This window comes from Theobroma cacao, chromosome 1, assembly GCF_053813885.1.
Source record: "Theobroma cacao isolate CCN51 chromosome 1, ASM5381388v1, whole genome shotgun sequence".
Classification (NCBI taxonomy): domain Eukaryota; kingdom Viridiplantae; phylum Streptophyta; class Magnoliopsida; order Malvales; family Malvaceae; genus Theobroma; species Theobroma cacao.
The window spans coordinates 14,201,182-14,224,818 of NC_142639.1; the positions used below are offsets into that span (position 1 = coordinate 14,201,182).

The 23,637-nt window shown below is 31.9% G+C and overlaps 1 protein-coding gene across 1 annotated transcript; it reads right to left on the minus strand.

Annotated features, from left to right (window-relative positions):
- Positions 1 to 18,546: 18,546 nt before the first annotated feature.
- Positions 18,547 to 22,370, minus strand: LOC18612541 (Homeodomain-like superfamily protein). Its single transcript, XM_007049396.3, has 5 exons — positions 22,169 to 22,370; positions 20,622 to 21,766; positions 20,401 to 20,473; positions 19,563 to 19,747; positions 18,547 to 18,811 (listed from the first exon to the last, which is right to left on the minus strand). The coding sequence occupies exons 1-4, from the start codon at positions 22,259 to 22,261 to the stop codon at positions 19,595 to 19,597; spliced, it is 1,464 nt and encodes a 487-aa protein (XP_007049458.3). The 5' UTR covers positions 22,262 to 22,370; the 3' UTR covers positions 18,547 to 18,811; positions 19,563 to 19,594.
- Positions 22,371 to 23,637: the final 1,267 nt, after the last annotated feature.

Sequence of the window (23,637 nt, forward strand, 5' to 3'; positions counted from 1 at the left end):
TATATATATATATATATATATATATATACATATGTATATATATATATATATATATATATATATATATATATACATATGTATATATATATATATATATGTATATATATGTGTAGATAGATAGATATAGTCAACCATCCTGCTTTAAAATGTTAAAGTCAATCATCTGTTATCTTGTAGTGCTGTCTTCTTCACCTATTATACAATTTGTGCATTGTGCTTTGTTTTTCTTTAACAATATATCAGGCAAGTAGTCAAAAGAGAATTTTTTTTTAATTTATTAAAGAGAAACTAAGTGAATGAATTTAAAAATAACTATCGTAGTTGAATTAGTGGTGAATTAGAATATCGGAATTACTTTTTGAATTATTCTTTATAATATTTAATAATACATAAAAAGTAAAAGTAACAACTGATTAAAATAAATTATTCAGACAATTTTTTGTGTTATGTAGTGTTCACATTATTTCTTACATACCTTTGTCATGTTCAATTTACCAATACTAAGTATATAATTGGTAAATCACGAGCTTTAACATTGAATATATGATAAGCAAGTAATATTGATTTGTCATGAACTCTAAACAATTGAGCTTGATACTTTGCTCTCCCCAGATTAAGAAAATATGTTAAAAAAAAAAGAATTGATAATTAACTATTAACCAGTAGTAGAACTGAGAAGGTCCCAAAAGTTGATTGCACGAGAGTTCACATCAAGTTAATTGATTTGTCATCACATCAAGCTTCTCATTTACTGGCATATATTTACAATTTTACTTTCTTTGTTCCGTAACGTGAATGGAAGTATAAAAATATAGGGATGGGGCTTTCTTTGAGTTAACCTAAAAACTATTTAGTTAATTAATTAATCATCCAAACCGTCCCTCACCTAGAAAATAAAAATGAAAGTAAATTTTGGATACAAATTTAATTTGTCTCTATAAAATAATCAATGAATATTTGTGACAATGAAAATAATATTACTACCCTTGCGACTTGCGCAAAGTTTGTTTCTAAGAAGTAATCTATTTTCTGTTTTCTGAATTCTATCATAAATTTTTAATGCAACTTGAATTAATGTTTTATAAGAAGTACGAATGCTTTGACATTTTCAGCATAAATATGCATGATACTAGATGCTATAGAGATGGGTTTTAATATAATATATATATATATATATATATATATATATATATAATTTTCACAATATCGTTAAATGTTGACCATGAGCTAAGTTTGGAGCTAACAAATTAAAAATTACATAATCCAAATAAAAACTTCTGACCTTCAAAATGATTATATCAATATCAAACCTTTAATATATTAAATTGGGTTATAGGGTCTACTGCCTAGAAATGCGTAGTTATATTTATATGTAACAATTTATGCTTGGCTTAGGAGCCATTAGCCTCTTTGTATAAAAGAATTTAGATTTAAAATTCGAAACTCCATTTCTCTTGTATCTCCCTGTATATACCCAAAAAAAGTATGCAATTATACTTATATGATATGTCGATCTTCAAGTAGAATTATAATATTGAGTTTCATATGTTCAAATTTCAAAAATAAAACCAGAAGAAGAAGAGAGATCAGAGTGTATGGAATATTGTTACCAGAAAAGAAAAATGTTGTTGATGTTGTTGTTGAGAGAGAAATTAAATGAATAAATCCTAAAGAAATATATTAAATTTAAGGATGAACATGAGAGAAAGAAACAGAGGTCAGGTCTAGTTTAAACTTTGGAGGGTTAATATTTTATATATTTTCCTATTTTAGTTTTATTTCATCACTTTTAGTTTAAAGTAATTACAGGTATATATGCTAGTGACAATTTGTTTTGCTTTATATTTTCTGGTTTTTAATAATTCTAAGTTTGAGTTGTTAATGTTTTTCTTTAATCAAATAATTATCCAACTAGATGAAATTGATAACTAAAATTTGTTTGAGAAAATTAATTTAGCAGTAAAAAGACATCGGTTACATCAGATGATTTCAATCTTAGGAAGATGATGCGGTTCATTTTGCAGCCACAATAAAAACTTAAAAGAGCAAAAGTAATCGTTAAAAAATACCAGATTGAAAATCAAAGAGCGAGATTATAAGAATCTCGGGTAGGCATTTTTTATTGAATTTCGAGGATGATTCGGTTAGAATGAAACTTAAGGAGGAGGGAGGGAGGGAAGGAGCTGAATGAATGGTTCTTTGATATCGAAGAATGGCACCCAAAGTTTAAACCCAAGCTAATAGATGTTGGATTGTGTGTAAGGGCATCCCCCTCCATGCCTGGAACAAATCAACATTTCAGAATATTGCCAACAGTGTGGGTTCATTGATAAGGGTGGGGGAAGAAACAAAGAAGCTTAAATCATTTGACAAGGTAATCATGCAAGTGATGACTGGTTCAAAGGCTCCCATCCAAATGTTTATGGGTTTGGAGGTTGCTGATGAAGTTTATGAGGTGTGGTTGGATGAATTTCTGTTATTTAATGTACTGGACTGCTCTATGTGTTCGTCTGCGCAAGAATGGCGCTCACAGACTAGCTTGAATTGCAGCGTCTATTATAGAGTACATTGCCGAGGATGTTGAAATAAAAGAAGAGGAAGTCCATTCAGGAAGCGTTAGGCTGGGAGATGATTGTCAACATGTGGACTTCCAAGACTTTATGATACCGAACAGGGTTGAAGAAGTGGTAGAAGAAGGGATGATGGGTAGCTTCAAACATGCAGAGAAGAGAGCAGGAACGATTGGAGAAGAAAGTGAACAGGAATCAGGGTGTTGGACACAATAATAGGGCCAGTGAGCTGTAACCAATTTTCCCGCTTAAGTAAAAATCCAAAAGGGAATTCAACCCTTGACTCTCCAAGTCAATTTACAGACATCATTTATCCAAAATACATGCTTAAACACTAGATCCTCATATCATTATCACATCGCATGTATCATCAATCAAACAATCTATGTTATACAATAAGATTGTAACATTCCCATGTCATGCTTTATGATTATGCAATAAGTGAAATGCTCATTTAATGATGTTTTAAAAACATGTTGCAACACGTTATCCACATTTTCATGGCTAAAAGAGTGGAGAAAAACATCAAATACTCAAGTATCAAATCCTATTAAAAAAAAGAAAGAAAGAAAAATCAAGTTAGAGCAAATAAATCCCATTCTTTCACTTAGCTTTTAAGCTATGTGTGAACTTCAAATTTTGGCCATAATTACACGCGGGTCCAGTACTTTTCAAAATAAACACTCTGCTCTAAACGTGTAAACAACATTAATATTTAATTGTGAAATGTCTAAAACACTTTTCTTGTTTTTTTCACTCTTTTTCTTTTTCTCAAGTCAACCGACTGACGATGCTCCCTTACCCCGATCAACCACCCCAAGGGTGGTGCTTCCTAGTGTTCTCTTGGGAAGCACCAAGACCATTGCTCGCCAAGAAGCACCAAGACCATTGCTCGCCAAGAAGCACCAAATCGGTGCTCTTGTGGGAGCGCAATTTGGCCGGATTTGGTGCTTTGTCAGATCTGGCCACAGGGTGGCTGGCCGGCCATCAAAAGGTAAGTAGAGTTTTTTAAAAAAAAATTATAATTTAAAAATTTTTAAAATTAATAAATAGTAAATTATCTTTTCAATATTGTCATGCCATCAAATTAATAAAAATATTAACAGTTGACTAACGGTTGGACTTATGTGTCAAGCGAAAAATCTTCTTTTGAGATGAACTTTATATTTTGAAAACTAATGGACCTGTATAAAATTATATCTAAAATCTAAAAATATTAATATTTTTTATCCTAATTTTTATAAATAATCTATATAATAAAATCGATACTTATAGTTTTAAAAAAAAAAACCTTACAAAAACCATCTCATCTCTCAAACTAGTAAATTCTTCTCATCTATTATCATACTCGTATTTAAGTCTAAAAATCTTGACGCATTCTTCAACATGACCCACATATATCGGAACTAGTTATTATACTCCATCAAAAAGTTCTCTTGGATTGACTCACAAGGATGTTCTTCATTACACTTCACCAATGTGCGAAGTGTCAATTAAGGAGAAAGTCAAATGCAAACGCAAGGGGTTTTGCCACTATCTCATGGGATCATTTTATACATAGTTATAATAGAAATGAGTAATCATGAATTCATCTACCCAAACAAAAAAAAATAATGCACACGCTGTGGTGTATCTGGTGCCACAGTGGAACTAGAAGGTGGAGGATCCTTCTGCAGACTCCGACAGGGTAAACTTTGAAGAACTAGATTTTCTGTCCTTGGGAGTTGAAAATAAATAATTATGTACGCAAATCAAAAAATAAAATAAATTGGACATACTTGATCATACCTCATCTATACAATATGCACGTAGAAAAAAAGAAAAAGCGTATCCTATCAAATATTAAATCAATATACAGATACTGAAGCTATAAAGAGTTGTACCTTTGATAGCTGAAAACTGAGGAATTCTTGCTTCTACTGTCAGAGGACACCGAGTCATTGATAATGCTAAATATGCTAACAGCAAAGTACAGACAGCAAAATTCAAACCGGTCCTTCCCATCCTTTAGATCTCTGAGTATGCTTCTCTTAATATTACAAGGGGTTTACTGCCTCTAACATGCATTGCAAAACTTAACCATTTATACAAGAAAGAAAACTAAGACTGTTCCACTGATATATATTGCTCTGTTAATAAAAATTAGTGATAGAAACGGTCGAAAGCGAAAATTTTCAACTTTGAATAGTCAAAGTCTACTAATAAATTTCATCTAGAAATTAAGACCATGAGAGCCTACTTATTTTTCTTAATTATTCAAGCATGGCTTTCTTGGCACTTACAAGGTATTTTCTATTCTTTAATTTCTACGTTGGATACAATTTCTCGGCATCGTCGATCGTGACAAGGTGGAATTAAGAAGCAATGGCACTCTCTCTTGGGACAATTTTCTTCTGTCATAAAGGACTTGCTTTTGTGTTAAGAGACTTGACTTTGATTTTAATCTGCTGCTTCCTTAAAATGATCAGTCAGATTTTCCTGACGAGAAACAACTACGTAAGTAAGGTTATAGACTTTTTTCTGCTTTGTTTGAGGTTTTTGTGTCTTATTAAGAGAATCCTTGACGTATTATTTTGGGCTATGTTAGATAGACTTTTGGTTATTAATAAATTATTTCACAATATTGTTGAATGTTGACCATGAGCTAAGTTTGAAGCTAACAAATTAAAAATTACATAATCAAAGCAAAAACTTTTGACTTTTGAAATGATTATGTCAATATCAAACCCTTAATATATTAAATTGGGTTATATGGTCTACGGCCCAAAAATACGTAGTTATATTTATATGTAACAATTTATGCTTGGCTTAGGAGCTATTAGCCTCTTTGAACAAAAGAATTTAGATTCTGTTAGGATAGTCTTGAATTGTGATTTAATTAGAATTGTTTAATTCTAATTAAATTAGTATACCTTATTAAAATAGTCTTTAAATCTAGTTAGACTAAAATAACAATTCTTAATTCTATTAGAATAAGATTTCTAATTATATTAGGATAAGGTTATTGTATTTGGCACTATAAAAAGACCTTATGGGTTAAAGAATAATAATCACCTAAATTTAGAGAGAGTGATTTAGGTGTACGTGGGATAAGGGTTATGAGTTTGAGACTGTTCTTGTAATCTCCTAATTTTTCTCTTAGTAGATTTTTCTCTGTTGTTGTGCCTGTGGACGTAGGTCATCAAAAGACCGAACCACGTAAATTCTTGTGTTCTTGTGGGTGTGCTTGATTTCTTTCTTTCTTTATTCTATTGATTGGGTTAGATCTTGGGCAATTCTTTAGAGACAATTCCGCAATTTCTCAACAAACTGATATCAGAGCTTCAAGGTCTTTGGTCAATCTGAATCTCGCTATGTCAACTATGTCGACCAAGTATGAGATTGAAAAGTTTAATGGAAGAAACGATTTCAGCCTGTGGCGTGTTAAGATGCGCGCATTGCTAGTGCAACAAAGACTATTGAAGACAAAGACTATTGAAGGCACTGAAGGGAAAAGAGTATCTTCTTTCGAATTTATCTGATGGTGAGAAAGATGACCTTATGGAGAAAGCACATAGTGCTATTCTCCTAGCTTTGTCTGATGAGGTGCTGAGAGAAGTTACGGATGAAGAATCTGTTGCTGCAGTGTGACTTAAACTCGAAAGTATTTATATGACTAAATCCCTAACGAATCGGCTTTATATGAAGCAACGATTGTATACTCTCAAGATGAGTGAAAGTACATCCGTTAATACTCACATTTATGAATTTAATAGAGTTATTCTTGATTTAAAGAATATCGATGTTAAAATTGAGGATGAAGACCTAGCCCTAATTTTTTTTATGTTCATTGCCTCCATCGTATGAAAACTTCGTGGATACTATATTATATGACCAAGACATTCTCACTTTCGAGGATGTAAGAGCATCTTTAAATTTCAAGGAATTGAAGAAGAAAGTTGGTGGTATCCAGAATGAAAATCAAGCAGAAGGTTTGGTTGTGAATAGAGGAAAAGATAGAGATAAGGGTATAGACAGAAAAGGTAAATCTAGAGCAAAAGGGAAAACTTGCTGGAATTGTGGTCAAAAAGGGCACTTTAGTCAAGACTGTACCAAATTCAAGGATGATGAAAAGATCAATAAGTCTGAGAATACTGCAAACGTGGTTGGAGATGACTTTGATACTTTTGAGGAAACTGATAATGTTCTTGCAATTACTAATGGTAACTAGATGAATACATGGATCTTGGATTTGGCTTATTGCTTTCATATATGTCCTAGGCGTGATTGGTTTACAACTTATCAATCTGATAATATGGGTACTGTACAATTAGAAGATGATTTCTCTTTCTTAGTTGTTGGGATTGGCACAATTCGAATCAGGATGTTTGATGGTATGGTAAGAACACTTGAGGTTAAACATGTCCCTGACATGAAAAAGAATTTAATATCCTTGAGTTTGTTAGATAAAAATGGTTATAAATATAGTGACCAAGATGGTGTCTTGAATGTATCTAAATGAGCCTTAACTATCATGAAGGGCAAGTTATCCGTTGACCTTTATTGTCTAGTGGGAAACACGGTCATTGAAACTGTTTATGTGGTTTCATGTAATGATGCTGAAGATGATGTAACACGTTTATGGCATATAAGATTTGGTCATATGAGCGAGAGAGGGATTAGAAAACTAAGTAAGCGTAGTTTGCTGTGTGGTCAAAAGAGTGGAAAGCTAGATTTCTGTGAGCAACATAGAGTGAAATTTAGCACTAAAACTCATCGAACTAGGAGTATAGTAAACTACATTTATTTAGATTTGTGGGATCCTTCTCCGGTGGCATCAAAAGTTGGATCACTATATATGTGGATCTTTATCAATGATTTTTCAAGAAAGGTGTGGATGTATTTTCTAAAGGCTATGAGTGAAGTGTTAACTACCTTTTTGCATTGGAAGGCATTGATCGTGAAGCAGACTAAGAAAAGGATCAAGAGCTTTCGAACAAACAAAGGTTTGGAATTTTGCAAATAGGAGTTTGGTCTATTCTACAATAATGAAAAAATCATTAAACATTGCACTGTCGTCAAAACACCACATCAAAACGATATTGTAGAATGGATGAAGAAAACACTTCTGGAGAGAGCAAAATACATGTTCTCTAATGTTGGCCTAACCAAAGTATTCTGGACAAAAGCTATCAACAAGGCTTGCTACTTGGTAAATCAATCTCCATCAACTGTAATTGAATTTAAGACTCCCAAGGAAGGTTGGTCTAGTAAGCCCGCTGATTACTCTATATTGAGAGTATTTGGTTGTCTTGTTCATGCTCATGTGAGTGATGGTAAACTTGAGTTGAGGGCGACGGAGTGTATATTCCTAGGCTATGCATATGGGTGAAGGGTTATCGGTTGTGGTGTACTGATTGTAAGTTCCCCAAGTTTATGGTGAGTCGGGATGTTACCTTTGACAAGTCTGCATTACTTCATGGGATAAAGTCTAGAATTGCAAACACATCAGACCAAGAAGTTGGCAAGCAGGTGGAGCTTGAAATCAATGCTCTTGTGATAGTGCGGAATGATAATGAAATCCAGAAAAAATTGCAAGAGGTACAAGAATTGGTATCTCAACAAATCATTACTTGTGTTGATGGTGATTTTGATTCTTATGTTTTATCTGTGGAAGTAGAGATTGATGAGCCTTACTTTTATCATGAGGAAATTACATATGCCGAGTCTTCTAAGAAGATTGAGTCTCTACATTGGGATCAAACATGGGAGCTTGTGAAAACACCTAAAGGTACTATTGATGTTGGCTTAGTGTGTGAAAGAGGTGCAAACATTAGTCGTAATGTGGTCGGCTTCTCCAAATCAGATTTTGCTGGTGATCTAGATAGTAGAAGATCTCGAACGGGATATGTGTTCACTCTCTCAGGGTCTGCAATCAGTTGGAAAGCAGTTCTTCAATCAACCGTTGCTTTGTCTACAACTGAAGCTAAATATATGGCTGTGACCGAGGCAGTGAATGAGGCTTTGTGGCTTAAAGGCTTGGTTAGTGATCTTGGTTTTGGACAAGCCCATACAGTTGTGTTTTGTGATAGTCAAAGTGTTATACATTTGACTAAAAATCAGATGTTTCATGAGAGAACCAAACACATCCAAGTCAAGTGTAACTTCATTCGAGAGATTATTTCTAAAGGTGACATTGTAGTAAAGAAAATAGCTACAGATGAAAATCTGACAGATATGCTAACTAAGTCAGTTTCTGGGATAAAGTTCAAGCATTGCTTGGACTTGATAGGTGTTCGTAGTACTTGAGGCCCTTTAGGGCATTGGCTGTGTCGACAGAGATTGGTTCGTAAGGTGGAGCTTGGTGAATTCAAGCCTAAGGTAGAGATTTGTTAGGATAGTCTTGAATCGTGATTTAATTACGATTGTTTAATTCTAATTAAATTAGTATACCTTATTAAAATAGTCTTTAAATCTAGTTAGACTAGAATAACAATTCCTAATTCTATTAGGATAAGATTCCTAATTATATTAGGATAAGGTTATTGTATTTGGCACTATAAAAGGACCTTATGGGTTAAAGAATAATAATCACCTAAATTTAGAGAGAGTGATTTAGGTGTTCGTGGGATAAGGGTTATGAGTTTGAGACTGTTCTTGTAATCTCTTGATTTTTCTCTTAGTGAATTTTTCTCTGTTGTTGTGCCCGTGGACGTAGGTCATCAAAAAACCGAACCACGTAAATTCTTGTGTTCTTGTGAGTGTGCTTGATTTCTTTCTTTCTTTATTCTATTGATTGGGTTAGATCTTGGGCAATTCTTTATAGACAATTCCGCAATTTCCCAACAGATTCAAAATTCAAAACTCCATTTTCTCTTGTATCTCCCTGTATATATCCAAAAAGAGTATGTAATTATACTTATATGGTATGTAGATCTTCAAGTAGAATTATAATATTGAGTTTCATATGTTTTAATGTAAAAAAAAACAAAAACAGAAGAAGAAGAGAGATCAAAGTGTATGGAATGTTTTTACCAGAAAAGAAAAATGTTGTTGTTGGTGAGAAAGAATTTAAATGAATAAATCCTAAAGAAATATATTTAATTTATGGATATATTAAAGGAATATATCTTCTTAACTTTTTCCTGAAATACAAGTGTTTTCTCTTCTTATCTTGTTTTCATGTACCTATTCACATACACCTTTTTTTCTTATACCTGTTCGCATGCAGTTTTTTTATTACCTTCTACTCAAAAAAAAGTCTTATTACAATTAATTACTTCAATGGTCATATAATGAGTTTCTAACCGTTACTTGACATTAACTCTAGGTTACTCAACATTAAAGCTCTTTTTAATAATGTGTTTCATTACGTGCATTAAAATATTTTCTTATAACCGTCACTTTTGGCACTATATATAGAGCTTTCACAATTTATAAAAATAAGAATGGAATACAAGTGTAAAGGAGAAGGTGTTTGCTCTTTTTGCTCTTACAAAGTCTTGGTATCTTCTCTTTTCTTTTTTGGACCACTAGAGACCCTTTTAAATACTTGAAAAATAGCTTATAGCTATTGGAGACAAATTTTAGCCATTAGAAACAATTCTAAACCCATTTTAGTAATTATTTTATCTTTTAGTGCTTAAATGCAAATGTGCTAGTAGTGAACCTTTAATCGATTAAAACTCACTTTAACTGATCAAGTCCTTTCTATCTGGCAGTCTCCTTCACAATGTTAACCGACTAAAGGGGACTTTACAAATGAAAATATTAACTATAATTTCATTACAAATGAGAAAAGCACTTATAGCAAAGAAAAGAAAAGAAATTGTAACATGCAAAACACTTGATCGATTATATTCTTGAGAAGATGCACAATTGCACATGGTCCTATCCTCCTCTGGGTGCGTAACTACTTGGGCTAAAATTTGGGGCATTTTAAAAAATAGTCCTTAAAGATAAGATATTTTTAAAAATAACTCTCTTTATAGTTTTAACTATTTTTAGTCAGATTGGATAAAATTACCCTTAATGAAGTTACATGCTATGATGTTACACGTCATGTACAAAAATCTGTGACAAGCCATGGTTTGCATGTTACACGTCATGTACAAAAATCTGTGACACGCCATATACAAAAACCTGTGACAAGCCATGGTTAGCGTGTGACACGTCATGTACAAAAACATGTGACACGCCATGTACAAAAACCTGTGACAAGCCATGGTTAGCATGTTACACGCCATGTACAAAAACATGTGACACGCCATATATAAAAACTTGTGACACACCATGTACAAAAACCTGTAACAAGCCATTATTAGCGTGTGACACGCCATGTACAAAAACTTGTGACAAGCCATGGTTAGCGTGTTACACGTCATGTATAAAAACCTGTGACACGCCATGTACAAAAACTTGTGAAACTTCAAATTCTCTTAACTTTTTTCCTTTTTTTTGTTTGTTTTTTTTTGACAATTTGGCACAGATTAAAGTGTTTCTAACATGTTTTTATAAATCAAAATACAAATGTTTTTTTATCTAAACACCTAATTTGACTAAAAATAAAAATAAAAATAAAAATTCTTTGAAAACCTAGATTTATATATTTCAAAATTTTGAGTTTATTGATATCTAGGTCTCGAATTGATTCAATTAAAAGCTATTTCATACATTTGTGATTATTTCTACCATTTTAGTTTTTTCCAAAATACCTAAAAATCGAATTTCCCAAACAATCACCCCCCAAGCACGTCAAAACCATTGCTTGGTGTTTTGAAAGCGTAAGAAAGAGAAATCTGAAAATGTGAGAGAGAGAAATCGGAAGCATAGCAGATGAATGCCGAGCAAAGAAATCAATAAAATTTGAGAAACTGTGATGGTGAGAGAGAAATCCGAAGCACAAATGGAGAAAAATAGAGAAAAATTGTAATGAATGGTTTAATTTATTTGAAATAGTTTAAAAGGTATTTCCGTCAAATTATGACTAAATATGGTTAAAAACAGTTAAATTTATTTTGATAGTTACTTTTAAAATATTTTTATCAAGAAAGGTTATTTCTCACAATTTTCTCCTAAAATTTTGCTTCCTTGGATCTAGTGATGGACGGCGACCGCCTGGTGGTGGCTCTTCCCTCATACTTCGATGGGTTAAACTTAGACGGACCAAATTTTCTGTCATTGGGAGCATAAAAGCCAAATAATTAAATACTGTAAATGTTCACATCAAAAAGAAAAAAAAGAGAGTAGTGTATATGTATGCAATAATATGCAACTTACTGCAAAGAATAATCTAGTAAGAATATTGGACATATAAAAGTGTATCCTATCAAATATTAAAGCAATATACAGCTGCTGAAGTTATAAAGAGTTGCACCTTTGATAGCTAAATGATTATGTACGCAATCAGAAAATAAAATAAATTGGACATACTTGATTATACCTCATCTATACAATATGCACGTAGAAAATAAGAAAAAGTGTATCCTATCAAATATTTAATCAATATACAGATACTGAAGTTATAAAGAGTTATACCTTTGATAGCTGAAAACTGTGGAATTCTTGCTTCTACTGTCAAAGGACACCAAGTCATTGATAATGCTAAATATGCTAACAGCAAAATTCAAACCGGTCCTTCCCATCCTTTAGATCTCTGAGTATGCTAATAAAACTCCTCTTAATATTACAAGGGTTTTACTGCCTCTAACATGCGTTGCCAACCTTAACCATTTACAGAAGGAAGAAAATTAAGACTGTTCCAACTTTGAACAATCAAAGTCTACTCATAAATTTCATCTAGAAATTATGACGATGAGAGCCTACTATTTATTTTTCTTAATTATCCAAGTATGGCTTTCTTAGCTCTTGCAAGGTTTTTGCTATTCTTTAAATTCTACGTTGGATTTCATTTCTCAGCGTCGTCGATCGTGACAAGGTGGAATCAAGAAGCAATGGCACGGCAGACCTCTCTCCTGGGTCAATTTTATTCTGTCATAAAGGGCTTGCTTTTTGTGTTAGAGACTTGACCTTGATGTTAATCTGCTGCTTCCTTGTAATGGTCAGTCAGCTTTTCCTGCTAAGAGTGACAACTACTTAAGTAAGGTTATGGACCTTTTTCTGCTTTGTTCGAGGTTTTTGTGTCTTATTAAGAGAATCTTTGACGGTATTATTTTGTGCTATTTTAGATGGAATTTTGGTTATTAGTAAATTTCTACTAAGGAAAATTTTAAAAGATTAGATATTTTCTCTTAGAATTTTCTTTTTGGAAGAAACAAATCACCAATTTTCAACGAAAAATTTCGTTAGAAATTTCATTGTTGAAAGTCCCATTAGTATTGTTGGAAATATATTTCCAATGAAAAATTTTATTGGAAATTTTTCATGAAATTTCATTGAAAATGCATTATTTTTCATTGAAAATGTATAAACGATGGAAAATTTCATTAGAAATTATCAACAGAAAATTGTTAGAAATACATTCTCAACAGAATTTTGTCAGTAATAATTAAATTACCAATGAAATTTCATTAATAGTTATCAATGGAATTATGTCTATAACAACCACATTACTTACAAAATTCCTTAAGTAAAATCTATCAATCAAATTACTAAAAATCATTCTGCATTTTTGTTGGGTTGAGTACTTTTCTGTTTTTTTCTTTTTCAATAAACTAACTTTGTTACCATACAAAACACAAATTCATTTACATCACTTGAGCTTAACTGATCACGATATTTCTCGAAATAACTCATCAGATTGACTAAACATTTAGAAAAAAGCAATATTCTATATAAATCTATGCTGAACATGTCGCTATTCAATTCAAACACTATAACAGAAAAACCCTTGTATAACTTATTGATTGCGGATAGTGTCAGCAAACTGGCTTGAAGAACTCTGAGCAGCAGAGCAATCTTACGTGATATCATTTTCTCTAGATGCATGCCTATTTACTTGGTGATCTCACGAGCAATATTCAGAACTTGGTCTTCTCTTTCATAACCAGATAGACTCCAAATTACAAGCAGAATAGTTGTTTGCAAGCAATTTTTGTTTTCAGCTTGGAATTACTTTGTCCTGATGCTGATATTCCGATTGTAAAGATGATGTTCTGGGTCACTCCATCTTAAGTACCTTATTTTTGTTTTCACGAACTCAATTTCTTAGCTGTTGCACTCTTCTCTTTTCTTTCTTTCTTTTTTTTTGGGGGGGATAACTAAAGTTACAATTACATATGCATGATATATTTCAGTCAATCTTGGATTATGGGATTTTAAAACGGTGATTATACGAGGCATATATGCATTGGAAATAATCTCTTGGACCTTTAAGCCATGTTGTCTCCATGTCCTGAGCTTGACGTCAGGTTCTTTTGATCAATCCAGGAGCTGCCCTCAGATTCCAACAGGCAAAACTAAAAGGGACAAAACCAAATTGAATTTTTAAGTCCGTTGAGACGGTTCCATTTAGATTAGAGTCCATTCTTCTTACTTTTAATGGTAAGCAATAGCAATCAGGTTCAGTTGGAATCATTTTGTATATAATACCTGAATCTAAATAACATTTACATTAATATATTTATAAAATCTTAGAATGTGATAATTAAGTTCCTTATTAAATTATAAATAGTTGGGTTTATGATAGAATATTTCTTTATATTAAGGGTTTATTAGAGAATAAATTAAGGCTAGTATAAATAGTTCATTTAACACTTAGCAGTTACTTTTCTTTTTTTTTTTTCCTAAACTCTAAACCCTAAACTTAGAAGAGAAAGAGACTGAAAATTGAGAAAAATTCCCTTCAATTGAAAGAATAAGATAAGATTATATTTTAATTTTATGAAATTCTTGAATTTTGAATAATTATTTTTTTCAAGTTTTTTCAACTTTCTAACAATACTGGCACCGCTCTAGTGACTTTTCAGGGGTATAGTGGGTAGCGATGAAAAGGTCTTGAAAAAATAATTTTTAAATGATTTTTGTAGAACTTTATTTAATTGAGTAATTAGAGAGATATAATTTTTTAAATTGGTTGACAAATTATTTTTTATAGTTTTAATAACTCAACTTTGGATCATTGACAACTCACATTTCATTGACCTTTTTCTCAATTTATAGATGTTTTTTGAAGTATAATATCTGGTAGCATTTTGGTCTTAGTGGGTCGTCTAACAGATAAGTGAGATGAAAGAATCATATGATCAAAATATATTAATTGAAACTAAAATTTAGAAATTTTGGGTATTACAATGATAATTTTTAAAATTTTGACCTTTAAAACTTGTGCATTTTGTAATCTTTTTGATTAAAACAAATTTTTATGTTATATTTTGACATGAATAATTCAAATTGATTTTTAGTTCTTCGTTGGAATTAACTTGGATCAGACGTTATAAGTGCTTAAACTAGACTTTAGAATTTCAAAAATTAAAAAATTTCATTTTAATTATTTCAAAATTATTTTTGAACAATATTTGACAAATTTTGCTATAAAATTTTATAAGTTTTAGCTATGTAATTTTTATTAAATTTTAACATAAATAAAATTATTTTTATAAAATTATTTTTCATGCTAGTAGACTTTTATAAAAATCCATTTGATTTGAGGAAAAATTTATGAATATGATATTTACTTGAAATTAGCATTAGATTTCCATAAAAAATTATAATTGTTATTGACTTTATTATTTAAGCTTTATTTTTCAATTTTTTTGTAATTTTTTATATTTTCTTTTATAAAATGAAAAATTGTTTTTATTATTGGAAAATGTTTCCAATTTAAAAAAAAAAATTCTACACACCTTAAATGCGTTAAAATAATGACAAGTTGTGTCTTATTGAGTTATATGTATACTAGTTTTTTAGTCTTTTTATATATTTTCTTGAGATATTAGGATGTTAGAAGAATCATTGTTAAATAGTGTAGACTTAGCGAATTAGATAAGTGATTTGATATATTTTTAATATTTTCACACCTGATAGATTAGCTTCAAAGTGAATTTAGTTTTGATGAATTATGTATAATATTTTGTCTTTTGTTTTATTAAATCGGGTTAAGTATGCAAATATTATATTTATATATATAGATGATTTCTTTGCTCTAGTTTTCAAATGTGATTTGTCCATTTATCATTTTCTTGTTTTGAACTCCCAATTTTGTTCGGGATCTATAATTAATATATCTTTGAGACTGAGTTATTACATCAGATATCTTGAATTGAATATATGAAATTAGTTTTGTAATAAATGAATAAATGATGTTTTTGTACATTATGGTAATCTAAAAATATATTTTGTTGTGTCTTTAGTATAAGTATGTTCTAACATTGCCAAATAGAGGTTAAATGTTAGTCATGCCAACATGTATTTTGTGATAAGAAAAATGACATAATGTTCAAAAAAACCCATGAACTATTCAAGAAAATTCAAATAAGTTATTATTCTTCTGTTGTGTTCAATATTTAAGCTCTTATACTTTTATTTTGAGTCAAATAAGTCCTTATAACTAATGACTGATTAATTAAAATTAATCAAAATATCACTTGTTATTTTATACTCATATGATGCTGACATAGTACTAATGTGAAAGATAGAAATTGTCACATAGTCATATATATCATCATGCTATATTAGCATGTCATATCATCATCTATTATAACATGTCAACATATCACATTAGCGCCATGTCAATGTCAAGTGGCATTTTAACTAAGTCATCTATTAGTCATAAAAACTTATGTGACTCAATATAAAAGTATAAGCGCTTAGTTGACTCAAAATAAAAGTATAGGAGCTTGATTGAACACAATAAAAGAATAACAGCTTGTTTAAATTTTTTTGAATATTTTAGAAGATTTTTTAAAATATTATGCCATAAGAAATCTATTTCAAACCACACCATCAATTATAAAACAGTGATTTTTGTGATATTTGTTTAATGTAGTCATCAATTACTTCTCATATATTTTTGACTTATGTCGTTAGAGTTAATTATGGTTTTCATTCTAATTCTAACCTATGTCACTAGGGTTAAATGTGTCCACAACATAATATAAGGACCACTAAAATTTATAATATTTGTGAAATTATATTTAATTCTATTATTTAAAAGTATAAGTTTTGGAGAAAATATATTTATGAATGAAATTACAAAATTTTGCTTTGATATCTCTATTATTGATTATGTTGACTTAAATGTTTTAAGCATACTTAGTTGAAGAGATATCGATTACTTGCTAAGTGGTTGTACTCATTTTTTTTATTTTTCTCCAATTTTACAGATTTCAATATTTTTGCATCTTTGAGAAATTTGATTTATTTGACAAGAGTTTTGGTTAGCATGTCTTTTATCTTGTATAGGCTTTGATGTGAATATTTGATTATGGTTGGTTCAAAATTGTTAACTAGATGAAAATTTTGCTTCTTTGGAACAAATAAATATATGAATTATATTTAGAGATTTAAAATTTTATAAAATGTAAATTTTAAAAAAATTCTTGAAATTACTTTTGAGTTAATATCATATCTATTGCCTTACATGTTTATGGATTTTTCTGGTAAAACTGTGATATTATTTATGTTCTAAATCTTTAAATATGGGAGGTGAAGTTCCATATTTGATCATCGCATTCTTTCATCATTTTGTAGTTTCCTTACAATTTTACATTTCGATAAACCTATCATGTGCATTTCATATGAGTTTTAATGCCTAAGAATGTCGGTAGTTCTTCCTGTAGAGTACACCCTTTGTTTTTTTTTTTATATATATATATAAATTCAAGTTCAGGCCTGTCTGGTGCCTTTAAATTCATATGCTGACAAATAATTAATAATATGAATGAGTACAAGACTATTGCTAGACACAAAAAAGATAATTTAGATAATCCACGTAATATAAGATAAAATCCAATTATTGCTTTCTAATTTACTACCAACCCAAATCATAAACTGAAGACTAAATTGCACCTTGGATTACCTTGCCATCAACTCAGATAATACTAGATACTCTTGTCCTTACTAGCAAAGAGACCACGCGTTCTGTTGCTCATAAACAGGTCCTCTTGTGCTATATTATATAAATAAAACACCCTTACCCTTAAGCTAACAAAGGATTTGTGATTGCTGCAACAATCGCATTATTATATGAAGTTGATAAGTTGCTGCTGCACTCGCTGGAAAGACAGAAACTCCAACAATAGACCTACAACCTTGAAACGTACGCCTAAAAGTTTATGATCGCCTTCATCATTAGCATTGAATACTCAGAAACTAGCACTAAAACACAGACTGCCAAAAAGGTATTGTTTCTTTATTTTTTGTTGGTACAGACTATTGTTTCGACAAAATCAAGAACCTCGTTAACATTTTTCCACACCCCTTCCCCCCTCCCATTTCCCATCCTGACACATGACTGAATGTAAGTTAGGCAAATCTGTGTACGTACTGAACACTACTAAAACTACAAATCGATGCTCACAACATGATCGATTGTAAGCTGATTTACACTCGCTCTTCAGCAGGCAATCACTTCCTTCACTCCTTAATAACCAAATCATTGTTATTCTCATATCCCATTACATTAAATGTTGGTCCACCCAAGGAGAGGAGAATGTCTACACTATATAAAAGTTACTTAGACAGAGCAGTGGTCAGTCTTTACACCCTTAGCAGCGACAGGAATAAGAGAAAGGAAAGCTTATATTTGAAGATAACAAATTTAATTGTTTAGAGAATATAATTTGCCAGAAAAGTGAAAACATTACAAGAGTTTTACTACATTTTCATAGATGATGAGCTATGCCACATCAAATCAAGTATAAAAATAAAAGGAAAACAAATTTAAGCATCTTGAATTACGAGGATATATTTAAAATCTAGCGGCTTAAAAACATATAAATCTAATTGACATGACTTGCTTGCAATCGATGCAAGTGCAATGTATAAAACATGAATATGTGGTTTGCATGACTTGCTTGTGAGAGTCTGAAAAATAGTCTAACAATGGAAATAAGTAGACTAAAATATAGAACAAGTGACTGAAGCCAAAAATGTCAAAACATCTACACTGCTTAAAATATTCAAGTTGAATAAAAAGAATATATATATATATATATATACACTTTCCATAACATTCCCTTCAAAGGCCTATTTTCTCCATTTCCTTGGACCAAGAATGCAATCAGGCCAGGTGAAATCAAAAGGCAATTTGACCTTATAACACAGCAGAGATTACATCCCCGAGCTCAGACGCTGCCCGTTGTCTGCAAGAGAAAATATAAGAAGCACCTGATGACAACAAAGTCTGCAAATATGTTGTATGTTTGTTGTGTCCTAAATTTACTTCTTTTTCAATTTTTTTTTTTTTGGGTGGAGAGTAGTGTTGGGTTGACGAAGGCATTTTGGAACAAAATGCATATTATTGCATCACTAAACAAAATTCTATGGCCAAATGCCAAGAGATTTTTATGATCTAGTAGTTCTGAAACTAGATACCCTGATCCCAAGCTTGATTTCACTGTTTTAAAGTTACCAAGATAATCCATATATAAGATACTGGCATGAACCAGTTCAGAAAGCTGGCCTTAATTTGGTTAAAAGTCTGATAGGGTAAAGGGTATGACATTTTGATGGCTAATATTACCATGACTGAGAACTTTTGAACAAATCCTAACTGCTGACCCATCTCAAATATCATTTATACTTTTAATGTCCTGTTAGGGAATCAAAAACACCAAATCAAAGTGAAAGTTGGTCACTCAAAGATTTTAGGAAATGTTAAATTCCAGAGTCACCCATTTGTCAAAAATGTACAACCATGTGGCAACTTGGGCATCACCTTAATAAAAAGGGGGGTCAAAGAAACATAATCCAATTTATAGAACAATTTAAAAACATCCAAATGCATTATAGAACAATAACTTCTACTTTTCACATATCAGGCACCTAGCCACCCACCTCCTCTATAAGAGATAATTTCAGCAAGACAGACATATCAACAACTAAAAACATTACCTTATACCTCCAGATTTAATCATGCTCCCCTGTTACTTTGGGGCCTCTTTGGCTATAATATTCTTCCATTTATCCTTAAGGTCAACTGGAGTACGAGTTGAATGGAAAACATGATGACCAAACTCCAAAATTTTCCTCCAGGGGATATTTTTATTCACTATACTTGAAAATCTACGCACTCCCTCCTGCAGTATAAAAATATATGGCAATAAAGAAAAAAATTGATGGAACAGAGAAAATTAAATATTGAATTCCTGCTAACTTGTCCATCACATCAGAATAGTCAAAACACATGCATGCCTAGACACTATGGCTTAGCTCAATCTAGCAAAAGCACCTATGAGTCTGGTGACTCCTGGCAAGGCACCTTTCTGGGGCATGTGCCTGTAAAGGCAAAAGGCAAAAGAAAGGCATGCCTCATCTGTTCAAGATATTCGGCACTGATTCTTGCCAATAGTTAGAAAATAGCATAGGGCAGGACATGTAGAAACTTTTTTTGTTAGTCATCAACACTATTAAGGAAACTGTGTGTTTTATATGATTGTCTGAAGCTTACAACTTAAAAAATTATTAATTAATAGGAATGTCCTGTTTAACAAGTTAGCATAGGATGTCAGTGGGAAACTTTTACAAAATACTATACACATCTATAGAAAAAATGATTGGTTCCCCAAGCAGTATATATGTTAACCAATGAAAATATTGTTTCAAATATATTTAAATAAAGAAACAGATATGTAGAAAAAATCATGTAGAATCGATCCCAAAAGTTAAAGCATAGCATGTTAGCAAATACAAAATATAGAAAAAGGGAGGAACATAGCGTCCCTAATCATACCTTCAGCATATCTTCCTCTTCAGCTGTCCAGTGTAATCGCCTACGCTTTTCAGTACCCAATTTCGAACTCACACTGCAAGTTAGATGAAAATATAAGGTAATTTTACTATAGTAGTAACTAGTTAACAAAAAACCAAGGCACTAACTATGACTTCGCAACAAAATATAACATGCTCAACATGGATACTTTTAGCCAAAATGTAAAACCCTTAACAACTTACAATCGCTTGTTTAATTCTTGGCATTGCACAGAATTTTTTGCTGCTGTAGCTTTTCCTTGTTGGTTCATCTTCTTATCCTTTGCACTAGTACTTGGTTCAGAGGATGGCATCTTTGGTGAATCAACTTTCTGAGGCCACTCCTTCTGAGCTGTTCGTTTGACACGCTTTTGACGCACTACGAGTGTCTCAGTATTCAAATCAGGTAATACAAACTCAAAACTTTCAATTGCAGGCACCTTGGATGTAGCATCACTGGTTATTAGTGCCATAGTAGTTCCAACTGCATTTGGGAGCACTGGCTCTTCCTTGTTCTCTTCTAATACACCTACATTGTCAGAAGTTTCTTTAGTTGATACAGGAAGTGCACCTTTCTCTATTTCTAAATGGCTTGAACTAATTGGTTGTATTTGCCATTGATCCTCATCAATTTCATCATCTTCACTATCAGAAGCATTTTCTATATCCTCATCTTGTATCCTTTCTCCATCCCCAAAATTTTCAGACCCACGAGCTCTAGAGTTTCTTTCCTCATCAGATTTGCTTATGGACTCAACACCCGGTGTTTCCTCCTGATCATGATGTATTCTCTCATTATTTTTATCATTCAGCCCATTTTCAGAATCACCAGTATTTATCTTCCCCGCCATTGTTGATACACTGGCAGCTTTCATGGTTTCTGTTTCATCTACCTGCATTTCCTCATTTCCACCATCTCTCTTCAAACATATAAAGTTTGACAATTCCTTCCTTGCCAACATAGCTTTCCTTCTCAACTCTTTGGTCCTCACTAGTTCTCGCTTGTACCAGCAGTAAGGGCAGTAAAATTTACCCATATTGTCAAATTTAGGATTACAATTCATGCACACTTCATGTATAGTAACCGGGCAGCCATTTTCACTGCAAACCAAAACCTGACCAGTTCGGCTATTGCATCTAATACAAGACTCTTGTTCTAACCAATCTACAAAAATACATTCTCTGCTAGGCCCTGCACCATGGTTTTCTCCTGCACATCTATCCACCTCTTCAACAGAATCAGGAACTACAACATCATCATCATTATTATCATTATCTTGACTGGAGCCAGCACCCTCCGATGCTCCACAATCAGTACCATCTACACGATATTCTTCATTAGCTTCATCCTATGGCAAAAGTTTGTTAAAAAAGAATAGCAGAACTAAGTCATATTACACTAACATTTTGACAGCATTTAGATTAATCTACATTTCCACAATACATAGGAAACGCTTCAATGCTTAAGGAGGTAAAGCATTTTTGACATAATTTCAATTTTCTCGAGACACAAACAGAGTAAGTTCTACTAATTTTATCATTATCTTTAAATACGGCATGATTTTTAGATATTTTCGAGATTGTTCCTACTCCCTAGTCACATTTTATATAATTACGAAAGAAAAGTTCAAAAATTTAAAGCGATTAAGTGCAAAAAAAGAAAAGAAAATATTCTCTACAGTTGTTTTTCTTTTATGTCGTGGATTTCCGAGAAACAAACAGAAGGTGGAAAAAAGGAGAGGGAAAGGTACCTGATGGAGGAGAGGAGGGGAGATGGGGGAGGGATTTGAAGGAGGTATCGAATTGCAAGGTCTGGACTTAACGCCTCGAGATTTTGTTCCCATTCTTTCTTTGTTTTTGGCTTCTCCTTCGGCTGTTTTTCTGTGTTCTTGCCGATTTACGAACGACTAGAAACTAGGGGGTGCCTGTTTGTTTTCTGTTCGTTTGAGAATTGAGAGGGAAGAAAACCTGCCTGCAGGCTGGGCCTACGGGCAATAAAAGCATTGGGATTTGCTATCCTGGGCTGCATTTATATCCTGATTTAGCCCATTTTTAAATGTTTAAAATGGGCCCCTATTTCTAATTAAGCCCAACTAAGCCGTTTTTCACTATTGTTAAAGCTTTTTGTTATTTATTTTTCATTCCATGGACGTCGGATTTAAATTTTTTTTAAGACTCTATAGTTTATATCGTGTTTGGAGGTCTGTACCTCTGCTGTTTTTTTTACTTGGAGAGGTATTTTGAAGTGCAGGACATTATTGAACTTAGATAAATAATGAATTATTGGTGATGATAAAGTTGTTAGTTTTTGAAATAATTAGTAAATGGGTGATAGTTCTTTCATTCGTTATATTTTTAGTATCGTTGAAAATAAGTTGCTTTTTCGAAAGGTTGTTGAATTTCTTGATGGCAGTAAGGAATGGCAACTTGATTCTACTGGACACCTACTTTCTTTAATTAAGTTATTGAAAATAAGAGCAATCTCAATTTCAAAAATTAATGCTTGAGTGGACCAAAATATATTGGTGTGATGGGTGTAATGGAGGTTTCTTAGCTAGCTCCACCTATAGACTAATACAAATTCAACAGATTGGAAAACTTGTAACTGGATAATCTCAAGTGGATTTGACATCTGCACTATACAAAGAATGTTCAGTTTTTCACGTGAACTTTGTTTCATGATAAACTCAATATGAATGAAGAAAAAGATCGTGGAGGATGCGACTTGTTTCCGATGCCTACATGGTATTGAATCAGCTTTGCACTTTTTTAGAGACTGCGTTTATGCAAAAGAGGTTTGGAGTTATGGGTTACGTTTTGATATTGATGAGATAAATTTTTTTAATTTAGAGTGAAAGGAATGGCTTTGGAGAAACTATTCTAGTAAAATTAGTTTTATTGATAATGTGTTGTGGAGTGCGCAATTTATTATGATATTTTGAGAATTTTGGAAAGGCAATGTCTTAGTGCATGTTTGGTCTTGTTTTATGTCCTAGTGTATGTTTGGTCTAACTTTTTTTCAACTTATTTACGTTTTAAAAGTAAAAGTCAGGCTAAACATGATTTTTTGATAAACTCTAAAAAAAATAATTTTTTTTAAGAATAAAATTTAAAAAAAAAAGAGCTTAAAAAAACTCCAAAGATGAGCTTTTTCTTCTTTTCTTTTAAAAATATAAAAAAAAATTTATTTTTATTTCAAAAATATCCTCATTTATTACAA

What these genes read in the sequence shown, in the direction of transcription:
- LOC18612541 (XM_007049396.3), bottom strand. Translation starts at nt 22,261, where the DNA reads ATGGGAACAAAATCTCGAGGCGTTAAGTCCAGACCTTGCAATTCGATA. An exon ending in CAAGAATTAAACAAGCGATT is followed by an intron (nt 20,474 to 20,621) that starts GTAAGTTGTTAA and finishes TCTAACTTGCAG; the next exon opens with TGTGAGTTCGAAATTGGGTA. An exon ending in AAGAGGAAGATATGCTGAAG is followed by an intron (nt 19,748 to 20,400) that starts GTATGATTAGGG and finishes TTTATACTGCAG; the next exon opens with GAGGGAGTGCGTAGATTTTC.